This window comes from Triticum urartu, chromosome 4A (assembly GCF_056163025.1).
Source record: "Triticum urartu cultivar PI428250 chromosome 4A, HENAU_Tu73, whole genome shotgun sequence".
NCBI lineage: Eukaryota > Viridiplantae > Streptophyta > Magnoliopsida > Poales > Poaceae > Triticum > Triticum urartu.
Genome location: NC_141876.1, coordinates 58,870,863 through 58,896,548, shown reverse-complemented (window position 1 = coordinate 58,896,548; position 25,686 = coordinate 58,870,863). Strand labels below are relative to the sequence as shown.

The 25,686-nt window shown below is 43.7% G+C and overlaps 1 protein-coding gene across 4 annotated transcripts; it reads right to left on the bottom strand.

Annotated features, from left to right (window-relative positions):
• Window positions 1-14,949: 14,949 nt before the first annotated feature.
• Window positions 14,950-18,816, bottom strand: LOC125550620 (Haloacid dehalogenase-like hydrolase (HAD) superfamily protein). Of its 4 annotated transcripts, none has more exons than XM_087517755.1 (7): window positions 18,503-18,816; window positions 17,891-17,966; window positions 16,789-16,840; window positions 16,278-16,404; window positions 16,144-16,214; window positions 15,370-15,557; window positions 14,950-15,286 (listed from the first exon to the last, which is right to left on the bottom strand). In XM_087517755.1, the coding sequence occupies exons 1-6, from the start codon at window positions 18,736-18,738 to the stop codon at window positions 15,376-15,378; spliced, it is 744 nt and encodes a 247-aa protein (XP_087373881.1). In that variant the 5' UTR covers window positions 18,739-18,816; the 3' UTR covers window positions 14,950-15,286; window positions 15,370-15,375. The 4 variants fall into 4 exon arrangements, with proteins under 4 accessions (XP_087373881.1, XP_087373880.1, XP_048569606.1 ...); XM_087517754.1 differs by having other exon boundaries at window positions 15,370-15,457; XM_048713649.2 differs by having other exon boundaries at window positions 16,278-16,392.
• Window positions 18,817-25,686: the final 6,870 nt, after the last annotated feature.

Sequence of the window (25,686 nt, the reverse complement as noted above, 5' to 3'; positions counted from 1 at the left end):
CCCCCAACCAAGAAACAAAAAACCAAGAAGAGAGACCGGGCTGCTCCCACAGAGCCCCTTGATGTCGAGCCAATCTCAGTGGCTCGTCCTGCGTCTGAACATCAAGAACGCCAAGTGATAGTTCATGAGCCTGCTTCCACAGAGGCTCCTGAAGCTGAAGACAATCCAGCTGTTGACCCCACCGCAGCTGAAGACATTGGTCCTCACGACAATGTTGAAGATGATGAAGTCCTTCCTCAGATCGAGCATCAGTTGGTATCATCGCCTGTGCTCACGCACAGCGAACTCATCAGCATTGGTCATCCTCTGACGCCAACTGCTCAGGATGCATCGTGGGCTGATTACTCACAACGACAAGACACCCCAAGTTCTCCCCAACCACAAGTCACCTCACCCGTGCAAGATGACAATGACTTTGAGGCCCAGCAAACTCCATCTCCGCAAGCGTCGCCAGCATTACACAGGCTTTGCAAAGGACCAAGGCCCCAAGTCACTCTCACTGTGCACGTGTCAGAGTCTGAAGCCAAAACCGCTGAAGATATTCCGGCTGCATCAGCCGATGAAAGAGAAGAACCAAGAGTTGAAGTTGAAAGAGTTGCTACACCCCCGTCCCACCAAGATGTTGTTCTCGAGGAGAACATGTCCGACCCTCCAGCTCCTGAAGTGGAGGTTAACAATCCTGAGGCGGCCACCAACATCAACACTGAAGCCAAAGACGTTGTCATGACTGAAGCTAATGTGGCGCCTGAAGCTACTGCAGTGCCAGAAGTGCATGCACCTGAAGCGACTGCAGCGCCCGAAGCCAATACTGAAGCACCTGAAGCCAATGTGGCCCCTGAAGCCCCGATCAACGACAATATCAATGCTCTTGTACCCCCTCCAAGACCTCATACAATTGAGCTGGCATTTGATCGTGGTCAGCCTGTTATGATCCGATGGCCCATTCTGGTTCCTCCACCTACCGCGGGTCCACAATTTGACTATCATGTCAAGCACAGACCTCCCGTTCAGAATCCCAAGTCAAGACTTCCATGATTCCTAGGCACTGCAACTTCACCTGGGGTCTTCAATGTGAATGGCTTCTTGGCACACAACACCTTCTTCAACAGCGCCAAGAACCCTTACACCAAACCTCGCATTTCATTAGATCGGTTCTGGAGCTATCAGCAGCGCAGCTACTATTCCCGCGTCTTATACAATCAAGGGTGCATATTTCCACATATGCGTCTCGACACTGAAGCTATAGCTGGCCTGCCCTGCCTTGAAGAAGCGTTGGATTGCTTCAGAGACGCTGGACTCCTGCAGTTTGTCACAGATAAGGAACACTGGAATGAAGAGTTTCTGCTATAGTTCTATGCAACTCTTCACATTCGAGGCTACAACAGAGATCCAAAGACTTGGATCCTTGAGTGGATGACAGGCAATGTCCATCATGAAGCCAAAGCTCTTGATATCATTGAGCTCACAGGCCTGCCCACTCTTGGTGAATACTATGAGCCAGGTTGTCAACAACACCAGAATGCTTTGAAGAGCATTTTTCAGAAGCCAGAACCCAACATGAGACAAATGTTGAGCATGATGAAGCCTTTGCCTCACGATGCTGATTACCCATATGAATTCTTTGTTGAAGACCTAGAGTATCTGCCTCGCACCATTTATCACATCCTCAGAAAAACTCTATGGCCTATCAAAGGACATTCATATGCAGCGAAGCTTGAAGGAGCAATGAAGACTTTGGTTTTCTACATCTTCAATGGCATCAGCTTCAATGCTCAAGACTTCTTCATTAGGCAGTTGGCTGCATCTGGCTCCAAAATTTTGGTCTGAAGTTCTATGCACCATGGGTAATGCGCCTTATCAAGCTTCACTCTGCCATTAACTATCAGCCGTCTGCACGCAATCATCTTGTCTTCTTGCTAGAGGTTGATCCGTCTGTTGAAGCTATTTACCCAGAGCCTGCTAAGGATCTCATATATCTTCACAATGCTGATCACCAAAGCTTCACCAAGCCCATTGAAGGAGTTCAGGAAGTCTCGCATGTTTATCCCTTAGCTGGCAACACATGTGCCCCTCGCGCTCAAACTGACGCCACTGGTAGCACCACTGCGCAAAGGCCTCGAAGGCGATCTCGTGTTCTCAATGACCGAGAGCTTCTCATCGCGCTACACTAGAAACAGGACAAACATCATAACTGGCTCAAGCGTCAGATGCAAAGCCTCTTGGTGGATGTCAACCGCATATGCAATCTTGCCACCAAGCATGCCTTTGTCACTCATGAAACCTGTCGGAGGTCGTGGAAGAGTTTGACTTTGCTTAGTGCTGAAGCTGATCTGCAGGACGATGGCTTCACCGAAAGATTCAAGTTTGACTCAACTCCTCCACGGAATGCTCACTTGCGTCGGACTCCCTCACTTGAAGACTCTGACTATTCGTCCTCAGCTGCGACAGTGAATGCCAGAGTCATCGATGACCAAGATGATGCAACTTCACCTCCTCCAACTTCAGCGTGTGTCGACACTGCACCAAGTTCTTCTGCACCACCGGACCTCAACGACGACCCTGCTGCCTCGCCTGCACCTCATGGGAACGAGTAGGCGCTCTATGTCTTTAAACCTTTTTGGTCCTTACTGACAAAAGGGGGAGAAGCATATGAGTTGATAGTCTTCAAGCGGGTCCATATGGGTGGTTGCTTTACCTTTTGCTACTTTTGCCAAGTGCTTACAACTCTTGCTTTTCGATACATTTGGTTCTTTGAGTTGTAACACTTCAACTCGATGGTCGTCTGCTACTTATTTGCTATTCTGTGATGCGATGATAAATTCCGCATGTGCGATGATAACTTCCGCACTTAGGTCATTTTGCAGACGTCCATTTTTCATTATGCATGTCATTATCTTCATTACATAAAATCATGCATGATGAATTGCCATCATAAGTTGAAGAGGATCTCCACAAGTACAACCTTCCATGTGCATTTGCATTCCAAGAGCAAATTACTTATATGCACATCTTCAGGGGGGCCTTTGCCACTTATGAAGACAATACCCTATCCTTTACAATTTCACATATTTTATTCTCCGTTGAAAACTTCAACTAGTTTGTCATCAATCACCAAAAAGGGGGAGACTGTAAGTGCATCTAGTGCCACCCCTAGTTGGTTTTGGAGTATTGACGACAAACCTGGTTAAGGGACTAATGTGTTTGTGAGAATTGCAGGATAACACAGGTAGAAATCCCTCATTGATTCGGTTTTCCTACCAGAGATGACCCCTAAAAATGTATGAAGACATTGAAGTCAAAGGTGGTATGTGAAGACATTCACATTGAAGACTATGACAAGAGAAGACATTGCGTGAAGACTATGGAGCGCGAAGACTTAGTTGTTTCGTCGTTCTTTTTCTTCTTTGTTGAGTCATAGGAACCACCGTACTGTTAAGTGGGGTCCAAGTGAACCAGTCAGAATGACTGAAGTGATGCTTAACCAAAATCCTATGTCTTCGAGCGAAGACAATAAGAGCAAATCTTATCCAGAGCTGGATAAGTTAGCTTTGCTTGTAGCCCAAGTAAAGTTTCCGTGTGTGTTTGAAATATGACCGTTGGAACACGTGTCAGTTCCTTAGTGACCTAGGGTCATTTCGGACAAATCAGGTCGGGTTGCCTAGTGGCTATAAATAGCCCACCCCCTACAACCATAAACGGTTGGCTGCTCAGAGTTAGTATACGGCTTTTGTCGTTTGAGAGCAACCCACCTTGAAGCCTTTGAGAGAGAATTCCTTGCGAGGACAAAGCCCTAAACACCCAGAGCCAAAGAGTGTTAGGCATCACTTAAGTCTTCCTGTCTGTGTGATCTGAAGACTTATTACACTTGAGGACTGTGAATCCTCCAGCCGGTTAGGCGTGAGTTCTGAGCATCCAAGAGTTATTGTGGATCGCCGGTGAACGAAGTCTGTGAAGGTTTGGAAGTCTACCTTGAAGACTTACCAGAGTGATTGGGCGAGGACTGGGTGTCCTTGGCTCAAGGGAAATAAGGTGAAGACACGGTCTTTTGAGTTGAATCTCAGCCTCCCTAACCAGACGTACAGTTGTCACAACAATTGGAACTGGTCCAACAAATCATTGTCTTCAACGAGCCACTGGTTCCATCCTTCTCATCTCTTTATGTGCTGATTGGTCCTTGTGAAGTCATTGCCTGTTTGCATTAGTTATTTGTCTTCACTGTGTGACTGCTTTCTGGTTGGCTTCATACTATCTTCCATCTTGATCTATACTGCCTAGCTGTTATTAGTCTTTATGCTTTCATTTCATTGAATACTTGACTATGGCTAGATTAGTGTAGTCTACCTTCCGCTGCATGGTAATAGGTTTATTTCTATCGTTTGTCTTCGAAACTTCCATGTTTTGAAAACTTTCATAAAAATCGCCTATTCACCCCCCTCTAGTCGATCACTAGCACTTTCAGGAGAAAAATGTATAGATCATAGGCTTCGAGAGAGAGCGTTGCTTTTTATTCTCTCTTGCTTTGGTGGTTGAACTTTATTTGCTTTTCTTGTTTGAGATACTTTCTGTCCGTGTGATACTTGGATGATCATGTGTGTTTGATCATATGCTACATTAATGCTTGTTGGATGACATTATTCTTTTATCCCTATATGATCATTCACTTTGCTTGGTGATGAGTGCATGTATTTAATTATTATCATTTTGAGCGCTCCACCAAGATGTATGTGACATGGAAGAGTAACCCATGAGCCTAATTCTCTGTCCATTTGCAGTCCAAAGCAAATCATAAACTATGCACAAATTTAGGGGGAGCTCTTGCTTTTCACATACTTCTCAAAGCGACAATGTTTTTCACTCTTATTATCATTTGTCGAAGCTTTGATCTATATGTTGTCATCAATTACCAAAAAGGGGGAGATTGAAAGTGCAACTATCCCTAGGTGGTTTTGGTAATTCCTAACAACATATAGCTCATTGAGCTAATGATATTCCAAGATTAATATTTCAGTAAAAGCTCAATGAATGGCATGGCATGGATGAGGAAAGTGGACCCCTCAAAATACTAAGGACAAAAAGATTGGCTCAAGCTCAAAGCTCAAGACTCTACATTTTATATTTTAGTGATCCAAGATCACATTGAGTTTATAGGAAAAGTCAATACTATCAAGGAGGGATGAGGTGTTGCTTGATGAGGTTCTTGCTTCATAGTGCTTAGTGATATACTCCAAAACCCTCAACTACCTTCCCACATCCACATATGACCTAAACCAAAAGTCAAACTCGGCCCCACCGATTCTTTCTATCCGGCGCCACCGAGGGGCGGAACCTGGGTAAAACCTCGCGTCCCTCGCCCCACTCAACCCTTTCAAGCTACCACATAGATGCGTTGGCTCACGACTAAGTCCTCACAGTAAAAACATCTGCCGTGACAAATCTACGACAGTCTGCATTTCAAAAGTTGTACTTGCTTTCAAATTTTGTTCACCATTTAAAATAATGTTTGCGTTTTCAAAGTATGTTCTTGGATTTGGAAAATTATTCACGTTTTACAAAAAAATTGGAACATTTCAGAAATGTTTGCGTTATAGAAAATTGTTTGGATTTTCAAAAGATGTACAATTTTTGACTTTTTTTACAAATTCAAAAAATATTCGGGAATTTAAATTGTATTCGTAGTTTCAAAAGATGTTCTGAAATTTAAAATTTGGTAATGTTTGTCAAAAAGTATTCGTAATTTCAGACGGGCGACAGACATATGCTTAAAAGAGAAAACGTGTTGTTTTTCGTTTCCGAGGAGGCACGGCCGTGACTCTTGCGAAAGCACATCCATGCCTCTCGCGGAAGCAAAACCGCGACTCTCGCAAAAGGAAAAAAACAGAAAACATATTTTTGTTTTGTTTCCGAGAGGCACAGTCGTGCCTCTCGCGAAAGCAAAACCGTGACTCTCGCGAAAGAAAAAAAAAGAAAACGTATTTTTTCCGTTTTCGAGAGGCACGACTGTGACTCTCGCGAAAGCACAACCGTGCCTCTCGCGGAAGCAAAATCGTGACTCTCGTGAAAGGAAAATAAACACGTTTTTTCGCGCAAATTTTTTTCAATTTTTTTGTCGGAAAGCTAAGGAAGACCGGTGAAAAACCAAAACATCGAAAACCCCCAAAAAAACCCGTTTAAATAGCCGAAAACACGTGCGAAAAAATAAAATAAAAATCCGGAGGGAGTGCCCAGAGCGCGACACTTGACGAATGGCTGAGAGCACGCCAAGTGGCGCTGATCATTGCGAGGCTCCCGAAGGTGCGCTTGTTAACTAGTGGCTCCCCTAGTCAACACTTCATGTGCCAGACAACGAACTGGCGTGGGCCGGCCCATCAACGTGACGTGCTTGGTCACCACCCCTTGTCTCGTTTGCTCGATCAATGGTTGGTGGATCGATCGTCGACTTCTAAAAAAAGACTACCAAGATGCCCGTGCATTGCACGGAACATCAAGATGCATTTTTTACAAAACACATGTTGTGATTGACCTATGCGGAAGTAATCCCATGTGTAAAAACTAATGATATCTCAAGAAAGAGGAGAGATAAGGTAAGGAGGAGTGGGGCGTGGTGGTGATTGGTGGTCGGATTGAGCGGAAACATGGGGATGAAAGACGCCGGCAGCGGCCACCATGCCAGATTGTTCCAGAGGCTTCCTTTTTTAATTGCTCACAATAAAGTTGTGGAAGATAAGGATGAACGAGGGAAGGCTTTATCTGCAAATGCGGAGAGAGGTGCGGGTATCTTTTTGAAAAATTATCATAGTTTGCTTTCTATCCGTCAGATATAGATCGGACGGTCTATATTACAAGATGGCAGGCACGCCATCATCACCAACTCAGTTTTTTATAAAAGTAGAGATTCCGAATTTCGAAAAAAGTTCACCAAATTAAAAAAAGTTTGCTGATTTGAAAAAATGTCCATGAAGTTAAAAAACGTTCAAGGATTTGAAAATGTTTCTAAATTTAAAAAGTTAACAATTTTCATTTTTTTTGTTAGAATAAGCCACAAAGGGGTGTGCGTGCGTACGTGTGTGTGCCCGGGATGTCGCGTGAGTCTGAGACGTGCGCGCGGAGCGGAGGCTTGAGGCGCTACGTCCAACAGCTACAAAATCGGCCGCATCGTGGTTTGTTAGCGGGATGCACGAGCGATGGATAAAGGACTGCATGCAGTGGTTGTTTTTTTTTTTTTGAAAAATAGCAAATCCGTTATTTAAAGCTCCCAGCTAGGGATTTCGTTTGATACAACCTGCAAAATGCAGTCTGGTGGTTCATGTAACCAAACCTTACATAAATTATTTGCGACTCCATGCCTAGCTAACCGATGTGCAGCAACATTAGCAGATCGGCTAACCCATGTGATCTTCCAGTGTTCTCTCGAAGTCAGTATCTGCTTAACCTCCTCGATGATCGGTCCCAACTCAGATAGATCCTTCTCCTTGTTCCTCAGCTTGCAAACGATCTCCTTGCAGTCCATCTCAATGTGAAGGTTTTGTACATTGAGCTCTGCTGCGAGTTGTGCTGCTCTTCTACATGCATATAGTTCTGCTCTTGCCGGGTCCTTGCATCTAGGATAAGCACGGCATGATCCTCCCAAAAAAGCCCCCTCCTGGTTCCTGACCACAACTCCCGCGCCTCCCATCTCCCCCACTTTGGACAGAGCACTGTCCACGTTTGCCTTAATCCACCCATCATCTGGTGGTTGCCCCTTCTCCCGTTGGCCCTGAGTTGCTTGCCTGCTCTTTCTTCCGTGAATGGACTGCCACTCCTCCATCAAGTGCCTTACCCTTTTCACAATTGCTTCCTCTTCTTCAATTCTCTGACCTTCCCTTGCATTGTTCCGCGCTAGCCACAAAGCATACACCCCTTGGACCTGGTGATGTGCACTAGAACCCGATCTTTCGATGAGAGAGGATAACTACGATTTTGGGTGGGACTTGATCCTCACGATCCGGCTACCAACCGTACAGGAAGAACCATACACGACTAATATCCATGGCAATCGCTGAACCAACTCCACGGCGTTATCGACCGAGCCAACGGCGCGATCGACCTATCCACGAAGGATTTTTCCTGCAAGCAAATCGAAGAACATGCAAGAAAATAATAGCCAAGCAATCTTAAAATTGCGAATATACTAGATGGGATTAATCTCACAAAATGGGGTTCCAATAGGATGTCTTAACGGTCGCACTAGCCGCTACGAGCGAAGACAAATAAAAGTAGCAATAGCTAAACTTCTCTAAACAAAACCTGAGTCTAAACCCTAACCTAAATTAGCTATTTATTAAAGAGGTACAGACGCAAACGAGTAAGTAGATGTGTTCCAGCCGGTCTGTTGATCGAAGGAAGTTGTGCACGATTGGACAGTACAAAGGCCGAAGCTGCAGGCCCTAACGTGAGGAGACTTGGCGCAGCCCACAATACATGGCCCACGTCGCTGATACTGATCAACGGATTCAAATCAAAAGGCCTTTGTTTTCTGTGCACTCCACGTGACATCGATGATGGATGGGGTGTAATGGATGGTTCGGCGGGCATGCATGCAAGGATGATGGAGCGCATGCATGCATGGATTGCTCCATCTGGTAGTTAAATAATATGTCCAAAGAAACGAAAGTACCTGGTTAATAATTTGTGATGTAATATTTGTAGACGTTTCTATGATAGCTATGTCCATATCATCCTCCCTTTCTTGAAAACAAAGCCGTCCTCGGCTTTCACCTATGTCAAACACATCATAGAGCAAAGCAAAAATAGATGCAACATATATAGGCCATTTGAAAGGCGTTAGCTCATGAGGCTGTGATAAATTTGTGATATCACCATTCTGAAAATCATGTTAAATTTTCTCATGGCGGAGCATAACATTATCATAAATTATATCCCATGTCGAGTCTATATATAAATTATGGGGACGCAAATGAACTTTCTGACCACCCGGTATGTCCAGATTATAAGTTGAAACACTCAACAGAAACATTTCAGAATTGACAGCAAGCATAGTGTGCATAGTATGATCCGTTGATTTAGCTTTTCCATCATTTACTATTTCATCAGGGGTCATAGGAAGCAAGTTGATGGTTTTTCCTTCAAACACAAGAGTATACGAATTTGTTCTGCCATGATGAGTAACACTATTATCATATTGCCAAGGTCGACCTAACAATAAAGAACAAGCTTGCATAGGTACAACATCACAGTCAATGTAATCACGATATGAACCAAGTGTAAATTGTACTCGCACACGACGTGTTACCTTCAACTTACCACAATAATTGAACCATTGGATGTAATATGGATGGGGGTGTCTCGTAGTGGTGAGGCAAAATTTCTCGACCATCTCTATACTCGCCAAATTATTGCAGCTTCCACCATCAATGATCACACGAACAGAATGCCCTTTGACAACAAACTTAGTTTGAAAAAGATTATGACGTTGAGGCATCTCAGTATGCCCCACCTGGGCACTAAGTACTCGCATGGTTACAAGGCTTGGGTATTGATCTGCCATCTCAGCATTAATATGTATCTCCTCTGTGTCATGCTCCTTGGTGTCACCTGCATTATTAGTGGCAAGCATAGCACGTGTATCTTCATCCAAATCACTAGCAGAGGAGTACTCACCATCTTCCCGCACAATGAATGTTCGTTTATTTGGACAGTCCTTCATCAAGTGCCCGCCACCTTTGCATATATGACACTTCATGTCTCTTGTGCGTCCAGACAAGGTGGTGGGTGCTAGAGATATTGCTTTCGAAGCCGCAGAGGATTGTGGAGCTGATTTTGAACTTGTTGGGAATGCACCATTGTTCGAGTTATGTGGTGTTGCCTCGGTAGTGGGTGGGATAGTTGGAGAGTGTGTCCATGATGAGTGACGACCTGCAGAAAAGTTACCTCGTCCCTTGTTGTGTCGTCCCTGTACTTCCCTTTCAGCTTTACAAGCAAAATGAAACAAACGAGTAATATAATTGTACTCCTTATAGTCCAATATATCCTGAATATCACGATTCAAACCACCTAAAAATCTAACAATCATAGCATCGTCGGTTTCAACTAACACATCGCACTAAGCCAGTTTGCAATTCTTGATAATAATCCTCTACAGAGCTGCTACCTTGTTTTAAACGTTGCAATTCATTTAGTTTATCACGAGCATAATATGAAGGAACATAACGTTGTCGCATAGCTCGTTTTAAAGCATCCCAAGTAGTAGGTATATTATTTGCATTAATACGACAATATTCACTCCACCACATGGAAGCAAAGTTTGTAAATTCACTAGTGGCTGCCCTAACTCGTTGGTTTTCAGGAATATCATGACATGCAAATTTTTGTTCAACAGAAAGTTCCCAATCAAGATAGACATCTGGATTATATTTACCATTGAAAGCAGGCATAGTAAATTTAATTTTAGCACTAGAGTGGTCATAATCTCGAACATCATACCAGTGTGGACCTCGTGCCATACCTTGACGGTTGAAACGTAGTTGTCGATGAGCACGATCATTATGGTGGTTGACCATTTGGTCGTCTTCTGTGTCACCAGAATAATCCTCATAGTTGTCCCCATGTTGCTCGACGCGAGGAGGAATTTGTTGGTGTTGGTTTATGGTGGTGGCATCAGTGGCAGTAGCTGGGTGTTGTGGATGCCCCATGGGCACACGCCGAGCTCGCGAAGTAGCGGCGCCACCCGTGGAGTTGCAAGGATCCGCGTTGTTGTTGATAGGGGCTGCAGTCCGCAACTCGTCAAGACATGACAAGATGTCCTTTAGCTGTGTGTTCGCAACACCCTGTGCATCCTCTATGGCCTTGAGCCTCTCTTCGGCCGCAATCTGAGCACCCTCAAGTTGGGCGGAGACGCTCGCTGGTGACTTTCACATCCGCGGTGAGGCCCTCAAGTGTTGGTTGATCCTGTGCCATTGTTAGCGAAAGAGGAAAAAAACACAATGTGTAATCCCTATCAACTAACAGGATGTGGTGGACAAAATTCGCTCACACTCAAACTTAGTATTAAATTCTTACTTGTTCTTACCAATGCAACAGGTGGTGATCGGCGCGTTGGTGTTGGCTTCAAACTACCGATGAAGATTGGATGGAGCGATAACCAGGAATCAGTAGAGCCGGAACTTGTACTTATTGGTAGAAAAAGTGTAGCTTGGCAAAGGTTTCTCAACTCACAATATCAATGGCACAATTTAGCAAAAAGCAATGCAAGTTGAATAATTGCTCAAACTTCTAACTAGTGCTGGCAGTCGACTAGTAAGAGATAAAATAATCTAATCCCAGATACTGAATCAAATGAGTGGAAGCCGGTGAAAATATGACAGCTCTAAATAGCTAGATATAAGTGAGGTATAAATGGCAGTGTATGAAAACCTAGAGCAGAAAAATGTCCAGCAGATATCACGTATACGAACAAAGTAAAGTTTCTGGACAATAAAAGATATTCCAAAAGATGCTAACCGGCCTGAACTTTTTTGTCTTACTTCTTCTTCTCTGTTTTTTCCCAATTTTTTTCTCTTTTTTTTCTTGCTCTTTCCTTCTTTTTTTTGCTCTTTCTTCTCTTTTTTTTCCCTTTGACCAGGCCGGTTACCAACAAGTATACACACGTAACAAGAGGATAACAGGATTAAACCAGAGTGTGCTACTAGAAGCGACCTGATTGTACTACTGGAGATATAGGAGATTAATGAAGTGTCAGATGCGTAGGTAGGCAACTCCAAACGTTTAACAGTAGTACTGGCTAGCGATGCACAAAGCAGACAGCAGTTAAGCGGCGCCAAGGAGCATAGGGAGCAGCTGCGCACAGGTGGGCGTGTGGGGTCGGCGTAATTTGCTGAGGCGTACACACGATGGCAGATGGATAGACTGATGTGTGATGAAAAACGAGTTGTTGGCAGAAGGCTAGGGTGACGCGCAGGCAGAAAAGATATGAACAGAAAAACTTCTCGAGATGTTCCCTGGCTAGTGGCTGGAATCTGGGACGTGCGCGCGACAGCAGCGGAGCAATTTTTAAGGCGGATGGGACGTAGTGTACAGGTGCAGTTGGTGCGTGTGCGACAAACATGTAAACTTAGCAGATCAGGTAGACGATGCGCGGCGGATGGATTGGTGTGGCAGAAAATATGGTGGACAAAAACAAAGTCGATCTAGTAGATAATTTGCTCTCGGACTAATCTAGACCAGCACTAGTATTAGATGAATGCAACCAAAAATTCAACTACATAAATATTAGATGTAAAAATTGCTAGAGGCTAAAAAGGTAGGTGCAGCGGATGAGCTAATCTAATTTTTTTTTGGCTTTTTGTGGGTTGTAGGACTAAAATCAATCTAATCTAAGAAAACTGTAAATCTCTCACCGATGAATCTGAAAACTGATACCACTTGATGTGCACTGGACCCAATCTTTCGATGAGAGAGGATAACTACGATTTTGGGTGGGACTTGACCCTCACGATCCGGCTACCAACCGTACAGGAAGAACCATACACGACTAATATCCATGGCAATCGCTGAACCAACTCCACGGCGTTATCGACCGAGCCAACGGCACGATCGACCTATCCACGAAGGATTTTTCCTGCAAGCAAATCGAAGAACATGCAAGAAAATAATAGCCAAGCAATCTTAAAATTGCGAATATGCTAGATGGGATTAATCTCACAAAATGAGGTTCCAATAGGATGTCTTAACGGTCGCACTAGCCGCTACGAGCGAAGACAAATAAAAGTAGCAATAGCTAAACTTCTCTAAACAAAACCTGAGTCTAAACCCTAACCTAAATTAGCTATTTATTAAAGAGGTACAGACGCAAACGAGTACGTAGATGTGTTCCAGCCGGTCTGTTGATCGAAGGAAGTTGTGCACGATTGGACAATACAAAGGCCGAAGCTGCAGGCCCTGACGTGAGGAGACTTGGCGCAGCCCACAATACATGGCCCACATCGCTGATACTGATCAACGGATTCAAATCAAAAGGCCTTTGTTTCATGTGCACTCCACGTGACATCGATGATGGATGGGGTGTAATGGATGGTTCGGCGGGCATGCATGCAAGGATGATGGAGCGCATGCATGCATGGATTGCTCCATCTGATTTTAAGGCATAGTAGTCTCTTGCTTCTTTTATTCTTTTATTCCTGAGTACATGTAAATCGCAATATGAGCGCGAGTTAAATAATATGTCTAAAGAAACGAAAGTACCTGATTAATAATTTGTGATGTAATATTTGTAGACGTTTCTATGATAGCTATGTCCACATCACCTGGATAGCTTTTGCATCGTCGGATGCCTCAGCAAACCAGGTCAAGAGCCACTTTGATAATGCAGTCTGGGGGTTAACTGACTCCGGCGGGATCGCCACCGGCACCCCCATCTTCGATTGCATCATCTTCCAAAACTTCGCTGAGTGGAAACAGCCCCAGAATCTGTGGTAGTTGATTTCTTCCCTCCCACATGCTACACAGCGCACCCCGTCCTTGATTTTCCTCCTCTGAAGTTCAGCTCCGACGGCTAGCCCATTCCGAATGAGCCGCCACATATGCGTTTTAGCCTTTCCCGGAGCTACGGTGTCCCATAAGCTCACCCGCGACTTGTGGTCCGCCACGCTAGATGATGTTTCCGGTCGGCCCGTTTTCAGTTGTTTCTGGGTCATCCGCAAGTGGTATGCCGACCACACCGTGAAGACACCATCATTGATGAAATTCCATGCAAGATAATCATCCATCGTCGGGCTCTCCAATCGTGATTTTGTTAGTGGATGCATGCACGGTTTAGTGGTCTAATGCCGGTTAGTGCGTGTGTGCGCGTAGTGGCGCCCAGCATTATGGCTGGCTTGTGAGTGTGTGCATCGAGAGCTAGCTTGGGTATAAAAAGCCCCCAGTGTACTCGTTGTAAGTGTGACGGTATGGGCCGAGCTAGCGTATGTGTCCAGTTTAAAGAAAAGTGAGGCTGTTTATGCGGCTGAGATGCCATTCATGCGACAAGACGTTTGTGCACCGGAAAAAAAAATCAGTATGCTCCTTCTTCCACGTTCGTCAGAGCGAGTGAGAGAGAGAGAGCGGAGAGCTATCTGGGTTTGCCCCAACATTTTTTACATATTTGAAAAAACTTCAGGAAACAAGTTTGTGAATTTGAAAAAAGTTTGCGGATTTTCAGAAAAAGCTTGCAGATTTGAAAAATGTTTAAGATTTTCAAAAATGTTCTTGAATTAAAAAAATTCATGGATTTGATTTTTTTTTGCGAATTTGAAAAAGGTTTAGTAATTTAATTATTTCTGACAATTTCAAATGAAAAGAGAAAAAAATAAAACGAAAAAGAAAAAGGAAATGAAAAAAAACTGGCCAAAACCCGCTAGACGCTATACACAAAACCAAAAACGGTTCAATGTTCATGGGCCGGCCCACTTTATCACGAGTTGAGTGCTTAATACGGTTTGCCTTTTAACGGCGCTAAAGTCACCCGAAAAAGGTAAAAAGGCGCTATAGTCACTGTATAGGAATCGGCGAAGACATCAACTAAAACAAGTAATTATGGAATTGGCGAAGACCCTGCCTCGTGACTGATTTACTACCATCTGAATACAACATGTTGCAGACATAAATGATCGACTGTTCATTTAATTACAAAATGTTTGTTTGCCTTCATTGGCGCAAAGGCTCATCTAAGCTTTGATAGATGGAAGTACTGAAGTGAATGCAGAATGATCTACCATTGTCGAGTCGTGCTCATGTTTGGCTGGCTTAGTTGCATATAAGTTAAGCAACTAACCACCACACTTAAACTTGGTTAAACATGATTTATTTTCATCCTGGATTGAGCTCATCAAAACGTACCAAGTTAGCTTTCACAACTCCCAAAAGCAATTGTCATTTTATTATCCTTTATTAATAAATTATGTTTACAGAATACATATGTACAATTAACATATTATATATTTTTATAATGTAGTAGTGACCTAAAACGTCTTACATTTGTTTACGGAGGGAGTATAATATTGTGACAATAACAGCCCATCAAGCTTTTAACATACGGAGTAGTTCATAAAGAGACAGAAGGATAATTCATACGCATGAATCTTACATGAGCAGAAGACCAAACAGGAAGCCATGTTACTGAACTTCAGTTTCATCTTCAAGCACAAGAGGTGCCAATTCAACTCCCAGTGAGCACAAATCATTCTTTAGGGCCTCAGCATTTTTAAAATGCAAACCGACCATTCCTACACTAAGGGCCGCTTCAATGTTTACCATCCTGCAGCAAAAAAAATCCAAAACATGTCAAGTAATTTACATTGCCGCACAACAATAACCATTTAAATATAAAAAATACCAGACCTGTCATCAATGAAAATGCAGTTTCCTGGATCGATATTGAGATGATCCACGGCATGAAGGTAAAAATCTGGTGAAGGTTTGCGTATTCCTGTGTAACATTATGATAGAAAGTCCAAGTCCAAGATTAGAAGCAGCCTTTTCATTCGATAGATTCAGCCTATGATGCAACCACAGAGTACGAGAATAACCTAGCAGGAAAACATAGTAAGTACAGTGTTGCTTCATTATTTAGCTGATAATAAAAACATATGTTTGCTTTAAGCAGAACTAACTAATGAAGGACAGAATTGTTAAGCAATTTCTACATACAGTTCAAACATCTCAGGTATATATCAGAAGGGCTCCAATTCCCTGACAAACAAGATGTCAAGGAACAGCCTTCTATTTGCTCTGTAGGATGAAAAAACTATTGGCTTGAGATTGACAAAGCTCCAAAATGGCTAAACTACTGCCTATCAATATCAGTTATTAACTAGCTCAACATGTTACTGAGAATTAATTAGAAACTATAAGGTCCAATTGATGGAGTGTCAAATTCTGTGCAGTTTTTAGACCTCTTATCCTCTCAAGGGTAAACAAACTTAAACTCTTAATTAAAATGATGACTATGTTCTGTGAATACTGAATACTACTTTACACACTACTAAACCAATATAATGAAGCTATTCATTCCATTGCATAAAGAAATGGAGTTCATATGAACGATAAACAGTAAACATTTACCAAGTATTCATATTTCATCCAGAGAAAGGAAAAACTGAGATAGATTAGTACCAATGTGACAAGAACAGAATGTCCATGACAAATACTTCGACAGCTTTAACTTTTCCTCAATCAACTGGTACCTAAAAATCATATCTGAGGAACGAGTAATTGTGTACATATGTATCAAGAAAGCTGGAACTTACCACACTGGATAATTTGTAAAAGCATGCACTTCATAGTTGTTTTGCTTTAAACTGCAAAGAATATCTTCAACACCGTCAACATACTCGTATGCTCTCACCATGCATGCTTTCAGACCTACAGGGCATACTAATGGATTACAAAAAGAATCTTCTTCTAAGCAAGAAAAATAGTACTCCCTCCGTCCCATAATGTAAGACGTTTTTTCGCACTATACTAGTGTCAAAAAACGTCTTACATTATGAGACGGGGGGAGTAGATTGGAGATCAATCAGCTAGGTTATTTTTACAAAACCTATATCACGATTGGTGTTGGTACAATAAGGGCACCAAACTTCTGGGTTCATATTTTTAGTATTGAAAACCTACTAATGTAGGTTATCAGCAATTTCGTGACGATCGATATAATCAGGAAATTAAGTTATTTATCCTTGAAGACAGTGATTTGTTTATTACTATAATCTTAAAGGGGAGCCTGTAATCTCAATGACACTTCTACTTTGTGCTTCTCACCTTCCAAATCAAAAGATCTGCCATCATTGAAGAATTTTTCGGCCAGCTGGCCCTGACAGAATAAAACATAATGGTGTTTAACTCAAAGAAGAAGTGACAGTATCAAGAGAAGATCAGTCATTTATAATAGAGAAATGTTCATATTTAACATCTGGTCGCGATTATGACCGATTAATAAAATATAGAGGGAAGAAACATGACAACCGTGGATGGCTTATCTCTCTGTTGTTAGAGGTGCAATGAAGCAGATTATTGCAAGCAATTACCTAGTAGCAGTTTCATTATTCCAATAACAAATAAACATATTGTTTCACGAATGCGAACAAACAAACATAAGCCCCACAAGTCTCTAAAATAAAGCCCCGCAAATAATTAAGAAGTAGTAGGGCTTTTGTACCAAATTCATCATAAGATGGTGTCCATGCAATGTTATAAGCCACAAATCAACTGCACAAAGATATATCAAGTTCGTATTTGATAAAAGTCAATTCCCCAGTGCTGCTCTTCAAACAATTAAGTTTTGGTTCCACACTGCTGCTCTAAAACAAAATTTGATTCATAAAGAACCATGTGGTACCTTATCATTTAGTTTATCTTTCTCTAATGCGTTAGTTTTGTTTTATTTGCTCTGCATGTCTATTTCGTGGGCGTCAGGTCAATGCCCGATAGCGCAGGCAAGCACCAAGCTAGGAATCATCCTGTGCAGGAATTACTATTAAAATCAGTTAAGGACATAAGTATAGTAGATATCTATTTGGTTAGGAGAGTGATAGGCTTGAATGGAAGATAAAATATGGTTTGCTAGGGAAGGTGGGATCCTATGCTAGGCATCAAGCTGAATCTTCCCTATATAAGTAACACCATGTACCCATATGGATGATCCAATGAATGAGAATAAACTAGCCAAGATATAATCCCTGTCCGCAACCTTCTCTTCCTCCCACCCCAGGTACCATGGCCAGCCAACCCTCGTTCCTAGGCTGTACCCCCAATCTTGTCACATTCATTGGTCTAAGTCATATTTGTACAATATTACTGATCTGGAATTAGCAGAAATACCATCATATAGAGAGAAAATAAGTCAAGCTTCTATAGTTCTTACCTCATTAATCAGCCCCATCTCAAATTCGGACCATGATGTTGGATGCTTGCTTTCTAGGAGTTCCTTCATGGACATTCTAGAAGAAAAAAAGTAGGATCAATTAGAACGGAATGCAATATTGATAAAGTGGAAACCAACAGACTTAAATAATACAACAAATAAGATACTAATTCAACAGATTCCTTGAGGTACTGAAACATGAGTGCAAAATATAAAACATCACTAAGGAATAGCCCTCAACAACCCATAACACCCCAGCCTTCTATTTCACAGGTCTCTACTCTATTCTGCAGTACTGAATAACTATTTTTTTGGTATCACGTTTTACATATTTCAATTAACTGGTGTATCGTTCAGCAATTCCTAAGTAAATTTCCAGTAATTCAGTAGCGGATACAGCACATCTTAAGCGAAATTGCCACATAATGCATGATCAAAATATCTAAAAACACCACGCGTCCCGGCTAGCTTCTTTGCCCACGTCACCACCAAGAACCAACCACGCATTCCGTCGAACATCTAGTCAGCGGGGGCATGCCTAGACCACACGAACACATGAATGGATAGCGATAAACCAAGCTGAGGAATAAGGAGTAGGGGCGTGTACTGAACTGGAAGAAGGAGGGGATGTGGTGGTAGAAGGGGTCGCGGACGACGGTGTCCATGACGTCGAATAAGAGCACCGGCATCTTCCTTGGGCGGGACGCCTCCGGCTCGGCCGCCGCCGTGGCCGCGGGGGCGGGGGCGGAGGAGGACATGGCCGGCAGTCGCAGCGAGGAGGAGGAAGCGCGGGAGGTGGGTTTGCCGAGGGAGGCAAGGTAGGGTGCGCGAGGGAGCAAGGAGACCATCAAGGCAGGAAGTGCTAAGCGAAGCGAGCAACAGGGCTACCTGCAGGCCGACTGGAAACGACGGCCAGAGAAGCGTCTGCCACCAAAAAAAACATGTTAAATTAATTTACTCTGGTGTTTCTTTTATATAGTTACTAGTAAGCATGCACGTGCAAATGCACGTCTCGGCTAATATACAAATATATGTGAGAATTAACATGCAGTTTCTTTTAAAAAAATTAGGCAAACAAGCCTGCTTACGTGTTAGGTTTCCATGGCATTTGCTGAGAGTGTATTTGGAAAAAAGAAAAATAAGGCCTACATGTAAAGGTACTTCAAAAGTGTGTTCAACATGTAAAGCAAAAACAACTCGGTACATTTAACCACACCCAAAAGTGTGTTCAGACTTCACAAATTTGAACAAAATGTCTTAAACTTATCCAAAATTATCAGTAGTATATTAGACAAACAAAATTGGCATCATTTAGGCATTGTTAGACCACCATGGGTATACCATATGTTGAAAATCAAATAAAATGGACAGAACTTAGTTTGGCCTCACATTACAGAATTGCACACATCACATAAATTTGGTGTCACAATATATAAGTCTCACATATCATTATCACACATTGCAAAGCAAAAGGTTCAGAATCCATAAGTCTCACACATGAGCTCAATCCAATGCCATATTTCAAGCGCAACATTGAGCAGAACTGTACAAGATATACACAAGATCATAGGAAGGAAAAGACTCTCTTGTAACCAATCCTTGCGGAAGTCTTTGAATCCTGAGAGGTTGAACTACAGGTAGGAGCTGGCTGCTGATCTTGCTGACTGAAGGCCAAGCAAAGCACAACAGGTATAGTATTTTCTTCTCGCATCATGTTACCTCCATTATCTTCTTCAAGTAGTAGATCAATGATGAGAACCTCTAGGTAGCCATAAAAATACAACATTAGAAAACTTATACTACGTGAAGGTTCAAAGAGTATGGTTGTATATAGAATAATAAGAAAGATAAAAATCTGACATGTGATCAATTGAACATACGGGTTGTTCTCCAATATACGTAGAATCTTTCATATGAGATTGATATCAATATCCGGAGAGCGCTTCACCCTATGTTCCGAGGCTTCATCCATATCATAAATATATAGCTGCATATGTCTGGGTCTATGACTACCTGGTACAAGATGGTCCAGACGATGGTACAACTGACCATGAGCACGAAATATACATACGCCAGTTCTTGCCGTGGCGTTGACCCGTTGGTCAAGGATAACTCCAAGACCTGTCAAGGAGAAGTGGGAGTTGAAATATCTAATGTGTTGTCTAAAGTACTTTCATCCTTATCTACTTGACTTGTAAACAATTGTTGCATCTCTTGAGGAACCTCCGGGATAAATACCTTGACCTTGCCTTTCCTACAACAGAAGGTTGGACCTTCATACCAAATGACGCTTCCTCGGTAGATGGTTAACACTCTTCGACACTCACACCGGCGGTTGCAGCTGTCGTTTTGAGCCACCGGAAGAGAAGTACTCTCGGAGATTGGTACCATAGAGGCTGAACCTGTTTAGAAGAAGAGCTGACAAACTCATAAACAAAGGTGAAGATGTCTCATTAATGTAGTAGTATTTGAAGGTGTTTTTACCAGGTGAACATAGCGAGTTAGAACTCTGAGGTACTTCGACAGTAACACTGCGTGCGTGCATGCATGTTGGTTATGTTGCTCCAAGGGGTACACTCCTTGGATCCTAACGAAGCAGGTGCCTCAGCTGGTTGTGTGCATGTTTATTGGAGCGAGGGCATCCAAATGTCAACATTACAATAATACATCATTTGTAACAATCAGCTACGACAGAACACATCATATCGTGTGTACTTTGCACAGTTTCAGTCATGTATGGCAACCTGCTCCAGAATAACACATGATGTGAATCCATTGATAATGTATTTTTTGGTTGTCATCATTATTAAAAAAGCAGAGCCAAACAGAAGATATTACGTTGCCAACCAAAGCATGTCATTCACGTAGGCCACAGGTTGTGCATAGATGTAGACGATACGTGCATGATCTAATGAGCGACAAGTTTGTCATATTGATGGTGAGGACAGTGACTTCATCAGCGGGTGCTCTGGCTCATCGTGATCCGGCTTCTGCCGCTGCACAACATGGAGGTACGCATGGTTCTTGTCTTCTTGAAGTTCCATGGCACATGCTCCCTCCTGAATCCCAGAAACGAGTTAATGCCCATATACAGCCCACATCCGACCTCTGCACACATACACAGAAAGAAACAATTCGCGTTATAATTAGTTTAGCTGTAATCAATGATTGTTACCAGAGTTAACAAGAAAGAAGATGTAATCCCTGCAGATAAACAGGTTATACCAACCTTTTTGCAGATTCTTCTATTCTAGCAAACACCATACATGCAAGTTCCTGGATTGCAATAACACCAATATTAGGAATATCTGATAAACAACACAACTAATTGGTCATTTCAGAAAACATCATCCACATATGATCTCCTTATTATTATAGGAATCCAAGTCATTTATAGGACACATACAACCAATATGAAAAATTGCTAGAGTAGATGTACAGTCACGTTGTTCTTCAAAGATCCTAAAGATCCTCAATATCTAAAAATAGCGAGGGGGGTTTGTGGTCACCGACTACTCTACTCTACTCCAACAGATGGCCAAGGTAATAAAATTTCATCTAATTAAAATCTAAGACATCTTGATGACATAATTAATTTGATACATAATTCAAGTTGAACTCTTAACCTTCTATTGTTTAGTTGACTTCTCCTCACTATCATTACTTCCACTTCCAAAGTGAAAATTTCTGTAAACAGTACAAATGTGTCATGATTATGAGCAGTGTCAGCACATCGACTCGATGGGATTAAAGATGCCAACTCTATTCTAGATTAAGAAAAATCCAGTGGAAGCTCACGGGAACCTATTCTTTCAGTGGAAGGTAAATAACCTCCTCACACCTGTATAGACACACCTGAATCTATAGGTAAATTATTCTATGCTGCTTATGAATCATGATTTTAGAGTTTATAGTATATTCCATAATAATTTATTTGTATTGCTCAAACAAAGGCTCGGTGTTTTCTCTTTAATCCAATAACGGTGAATTCCTCAGGCTGTAGTGGTAAATGTTAGAATTTTCCAGTGTTCTAATGCTTGAACATAATGAATTCTGATATCTAATATATACACTTACATGGGCACTGTAACTCACAAAACCATGCCTTAGGTACAACCACCCTGTGATAGTTTGATCAACCTCTGTGGCAGTAAAGTCCATCCATTATTAACAAATAATGCACTAAAGCTTGCTCAGCTATGACGATAGGAGTACTTATATTACTCACATATTCAATAAGCGAACCACCCCATAGCAGGTTGTCACACTTTGACCGAGCAACCGAAGGAAGAAAAGAAAATAGTGGTTAATTTAGGCAGTGTGGAATCAATAAAACTTGGATTCAAATATATACCGTAGTGTGCAATAGGCCAATAGCATTGGTCTAAAAAACAGCAACATCATGATTGTCTGAAACAGGAACCTGGGAATAATTATTAATCGCTTGCTTGCTGACTCACTGTATATTGAACTAATCTGTGAGTCTAATTCGTGTACCAAGCCAGCTTACCTTGATGACATTGGTGTGGAGTCAAACCCCTTGTCGTCGTCCTGGCAGGTCTCAGACGGCAGCAACCCCAGGCTGTGGCCGTTGTAGTGGAAGAAGAGGGAGTCCCCGGGGTGCGCGCAGCCGAGGAGCCGCGCATCATGGCAAGGCGGGAGGAGAAGGAAGTCTCGCCGTGCAAGGGATGTAGAGCATGGAGGCTTTCCACGGCGGCGCCACCCGTTGATGTCGCGGCAATCAACAACCAGCCGCAGGAGCTCCACCGGTGCCAGAGCCGCAACCGCTCTTTGCCGTGTGCACGTCATGGCCCACCTCGCCCAGGCACAGGGGAATAAGAGAGGGAGGTGGAAGAGGACGATGGGGTTGAGATCTTGGTACGGTTGGAGACACGGAGCAAATCGAGGCGGCAAGTTGGGATGGGGACGAAGGCGGCGGCGGCGGATGAATCGGAGGGGAAGGCACCTGCAGCGTGGATGCCCGGTGCTGCGCCTGGAGCGTAGACGACGACGCGGCCGTGCGCCTCGAGCATGGACGCGGCGGTCCGGGCGTCCGGTGGGCGACGCAGCCGTGCGCCTGGAGCGTGGACGCGACAGTCCAGGCGGCGCGTGGACGACGCGGCCAGGCGGCTGGAGCATGGACGCAGCGATACGGCGGCGCGTGGAGAGGCACAGGTTGAGGCAAGCCGGTGGCGCGTGGGCCCGGTGGTCCGGCAGCGCATGGAGAGGCACAGGTCGAGGCGGTCCGACGGACGGCGGCGCATGGAGATCGAGGCACAGGTGGAGGCGGTAGTTGGCGGCGAGGTTGTAGGGAAAGAGGTGGGGCGAGGCGTGGGGTGTGGCTGGCGGTGAGGCATGGGCAGCGGTTTTGGTTTTGTTCCTGCGTGATGAAAGAGGAGAGGATTAAGGTAATGGCATGCTGGGTAATTAATTAAACATAATGGCATGGTGGGTAATTAAAGCATAAAACGTGTTTGGTGTTTTGAAGCGATGTAGACCATCAGATTGCAGGTTTGGATGGATAGGATGATTTGATTCTCCGTCCTCTCTTCCTTTTATAGGGGTAGTAGATAATGCTATCATGGCTTGGCTTTATTTAATACCAAATAAAGATACGCTGTCCACAAACTTAGGGTGTGTTTGATATCTTGCATCGTTTTTTGCCTCTTGCATATGTGTCCAAGACGGGCTGAGTAGATGCAGACTGAAAATATGTTGTGCACATTGTTTGATAGGCTGCATTGGCTCAACCTTCATCATAGGGCTCGGGGGGTTGTGCGTGTGCCGTCCCGTGGCCGTTGGGTGGACTTGGTCTGGCTCAGTCAGATCTGGCCGCCTGGGTTGCGGGTGGCGCGAGGGCTCCCGTCGGTGTTGGTCCGATGTTGATACACTGGGGTGGGAGCCTTAGGCTACAGTGGAGTCGCCCTCTTCTCCCCGGGGTGGAGGTGCGACGAGGTGGTTGGTCAGGCGTCACGGCTGGATGTGCTGCGGCATCCCGGCAGCGGCGCTGCATTCCCTCGTTGTGAGGGCGGCGAGGTTGTGGCGGGTGGATGCAGCCCATGGTCCCCCATGTGGAGGATTCGTCGTCAGCTACTCGTGCGGCGACCAAGGGCTATAGTGGACGTGCCTTTTTGGGCGGCATGGTGGTGTGTGGACGGCGGTGCGGCAACATTCGACTCCCCCTCTTCATGGTGAGGACCCAAGGTGGCAGCTTTGCCCCCCCTCTCTCCTAGTTTGTTGCACTCTGAAGAAGTGATGGACAGGGTCGAGGAGAAATCTGGCGCGACTGCGGCTTCGGGCAACGGAGACACGTGTGGACACCGTGTCCTCCCTGGAGGCGTTGTCATGGCCAAGTCCATCCCCCTTTTCTCGCATCGGGGTCCTGTGTTTGGTTGCCTGCTTACTGCTACGCTGAGGCACTACATGATGTTTGGTAGGTCTTCTTATGTTATACTCCATGGAGGTGTTTGGTTCGGCATTGTTAACGCAAACGTAATCGGTGTTAGATGACGTTGTTAACGTAAAGGGGATATAATCAAACGAAAACATGTTTGGTTCATCTCACAAAATGGATTCACAAAGATCCCAACAAATAGATTTTTGTTGTCGCATGTTTCTAGGGAGAGCAACTGACAAAGCGAAATTCCGTCAAATCCCTGCATAGAGTTCCTCATGGCGCGGAGTGCATAGAGGATCATATTGGGTTACACACAGGACACGGATTTTACCCAGGTTCATGCCTCTATGGTGGAGTAATACCCTACATCCTGCATGTCAGATCGTATTGATATGGCCTCATATGAGGTATACATCAGTTGGATCTGTATGAGGTCTAATGGAGAGGTGGAAGACATGTCAGCCGCTAAATTGGGAGCCCCTACCTCCCCTTAAATAGATGGGTGAGGGCTAGGATTACATGGCCCAAGTCGGTTTGTATGGCTTGATCCCCAAGTCATCTACTAGAGCACAGATACGTCTCCAACGTATCTATAATTTTTGATTGTTCCATACTGTTATATTATCAATCTTGGATGTTTTATAATCATTTTATAGTCATTTTATATCATTTTTGGTACTAACCTATTGACATAGTGCCAAGTGCCAGTTCCTGTTTTTCCCGTGTTTTTTACATCGTAGAAAATCAATATCAGACGGAGTCCAAATGCCACGAAACTTTACGGAGATTTTTGATGGACCAGAAGTAACATGTTGGGCCCTGGTAGCACTTGGGGGGAGTCGCGCCCTGGTGGGTTGCGCCCACCTCGGGTGACCCTGGACCGCCTCTTTGCTCTATAAATACCCAAATGTTCCCAAAACCCTAGGGTAGTCGATGAAATATTCATCCAGCCGCAGCAGAGTCCAAAACCACCAGATCCAATCTAGACACCATCTCGGATGGGGTTCACCACCTCCATTGGTGCATCTTCGATGATGCGTGAGTAGTTCTTTATAGACCTTTGGGTGCGTAGTTAGTAGCTAGATGGCTTCACCTCTCTCTCTCTCTCTTGATTCTCAATACAATGGTCTCTTGGAGATCCATATGATGTAACTCTTTTTGCAGTGTGTTTGTTGGGATCTGATGAACTTTGAGTTTATGATCAGTCATATCTTTTTATATCCATGAAAGTTATTTGAGTTTCTTTGATCTCTTATATGCATGATCTCTTATAGCCTCATATTTCTTCTCCGATATTTGGGTTTTGTTTGGACAACTTGATCTATTTATCTTGCAATGGAAAGAGGTGCCCGGTAGTGGGTTTGATCTTATGGTGATTGATCCCAGTGACATAAAGGGA

Bases quoted from the DNA above. Each gene is read 5' to 3' on its own strand.
- LOC125550620 (XM_087517754.1), bottom strand. From the start codon at position 18,738: ATGGTCTCCTTGCTCCCTCGCGCACCCTACCTTGCCTCCCTCGGCAAA. The intron at 16,405-16,788 runs GTGAGAAGCACA...GTAATCCATTAG, and splicing joins CAGATCTTTTGATTTGGAAG to TATGCCCTGTAGGTCTGAAA. The intron at 15,458-16,143 runs GTACTAATCTAT...AATGTTACACAG, and splicing joins ATTCTGTTCTTGTCACATTG to GAATACGCAAACCTTCACCA.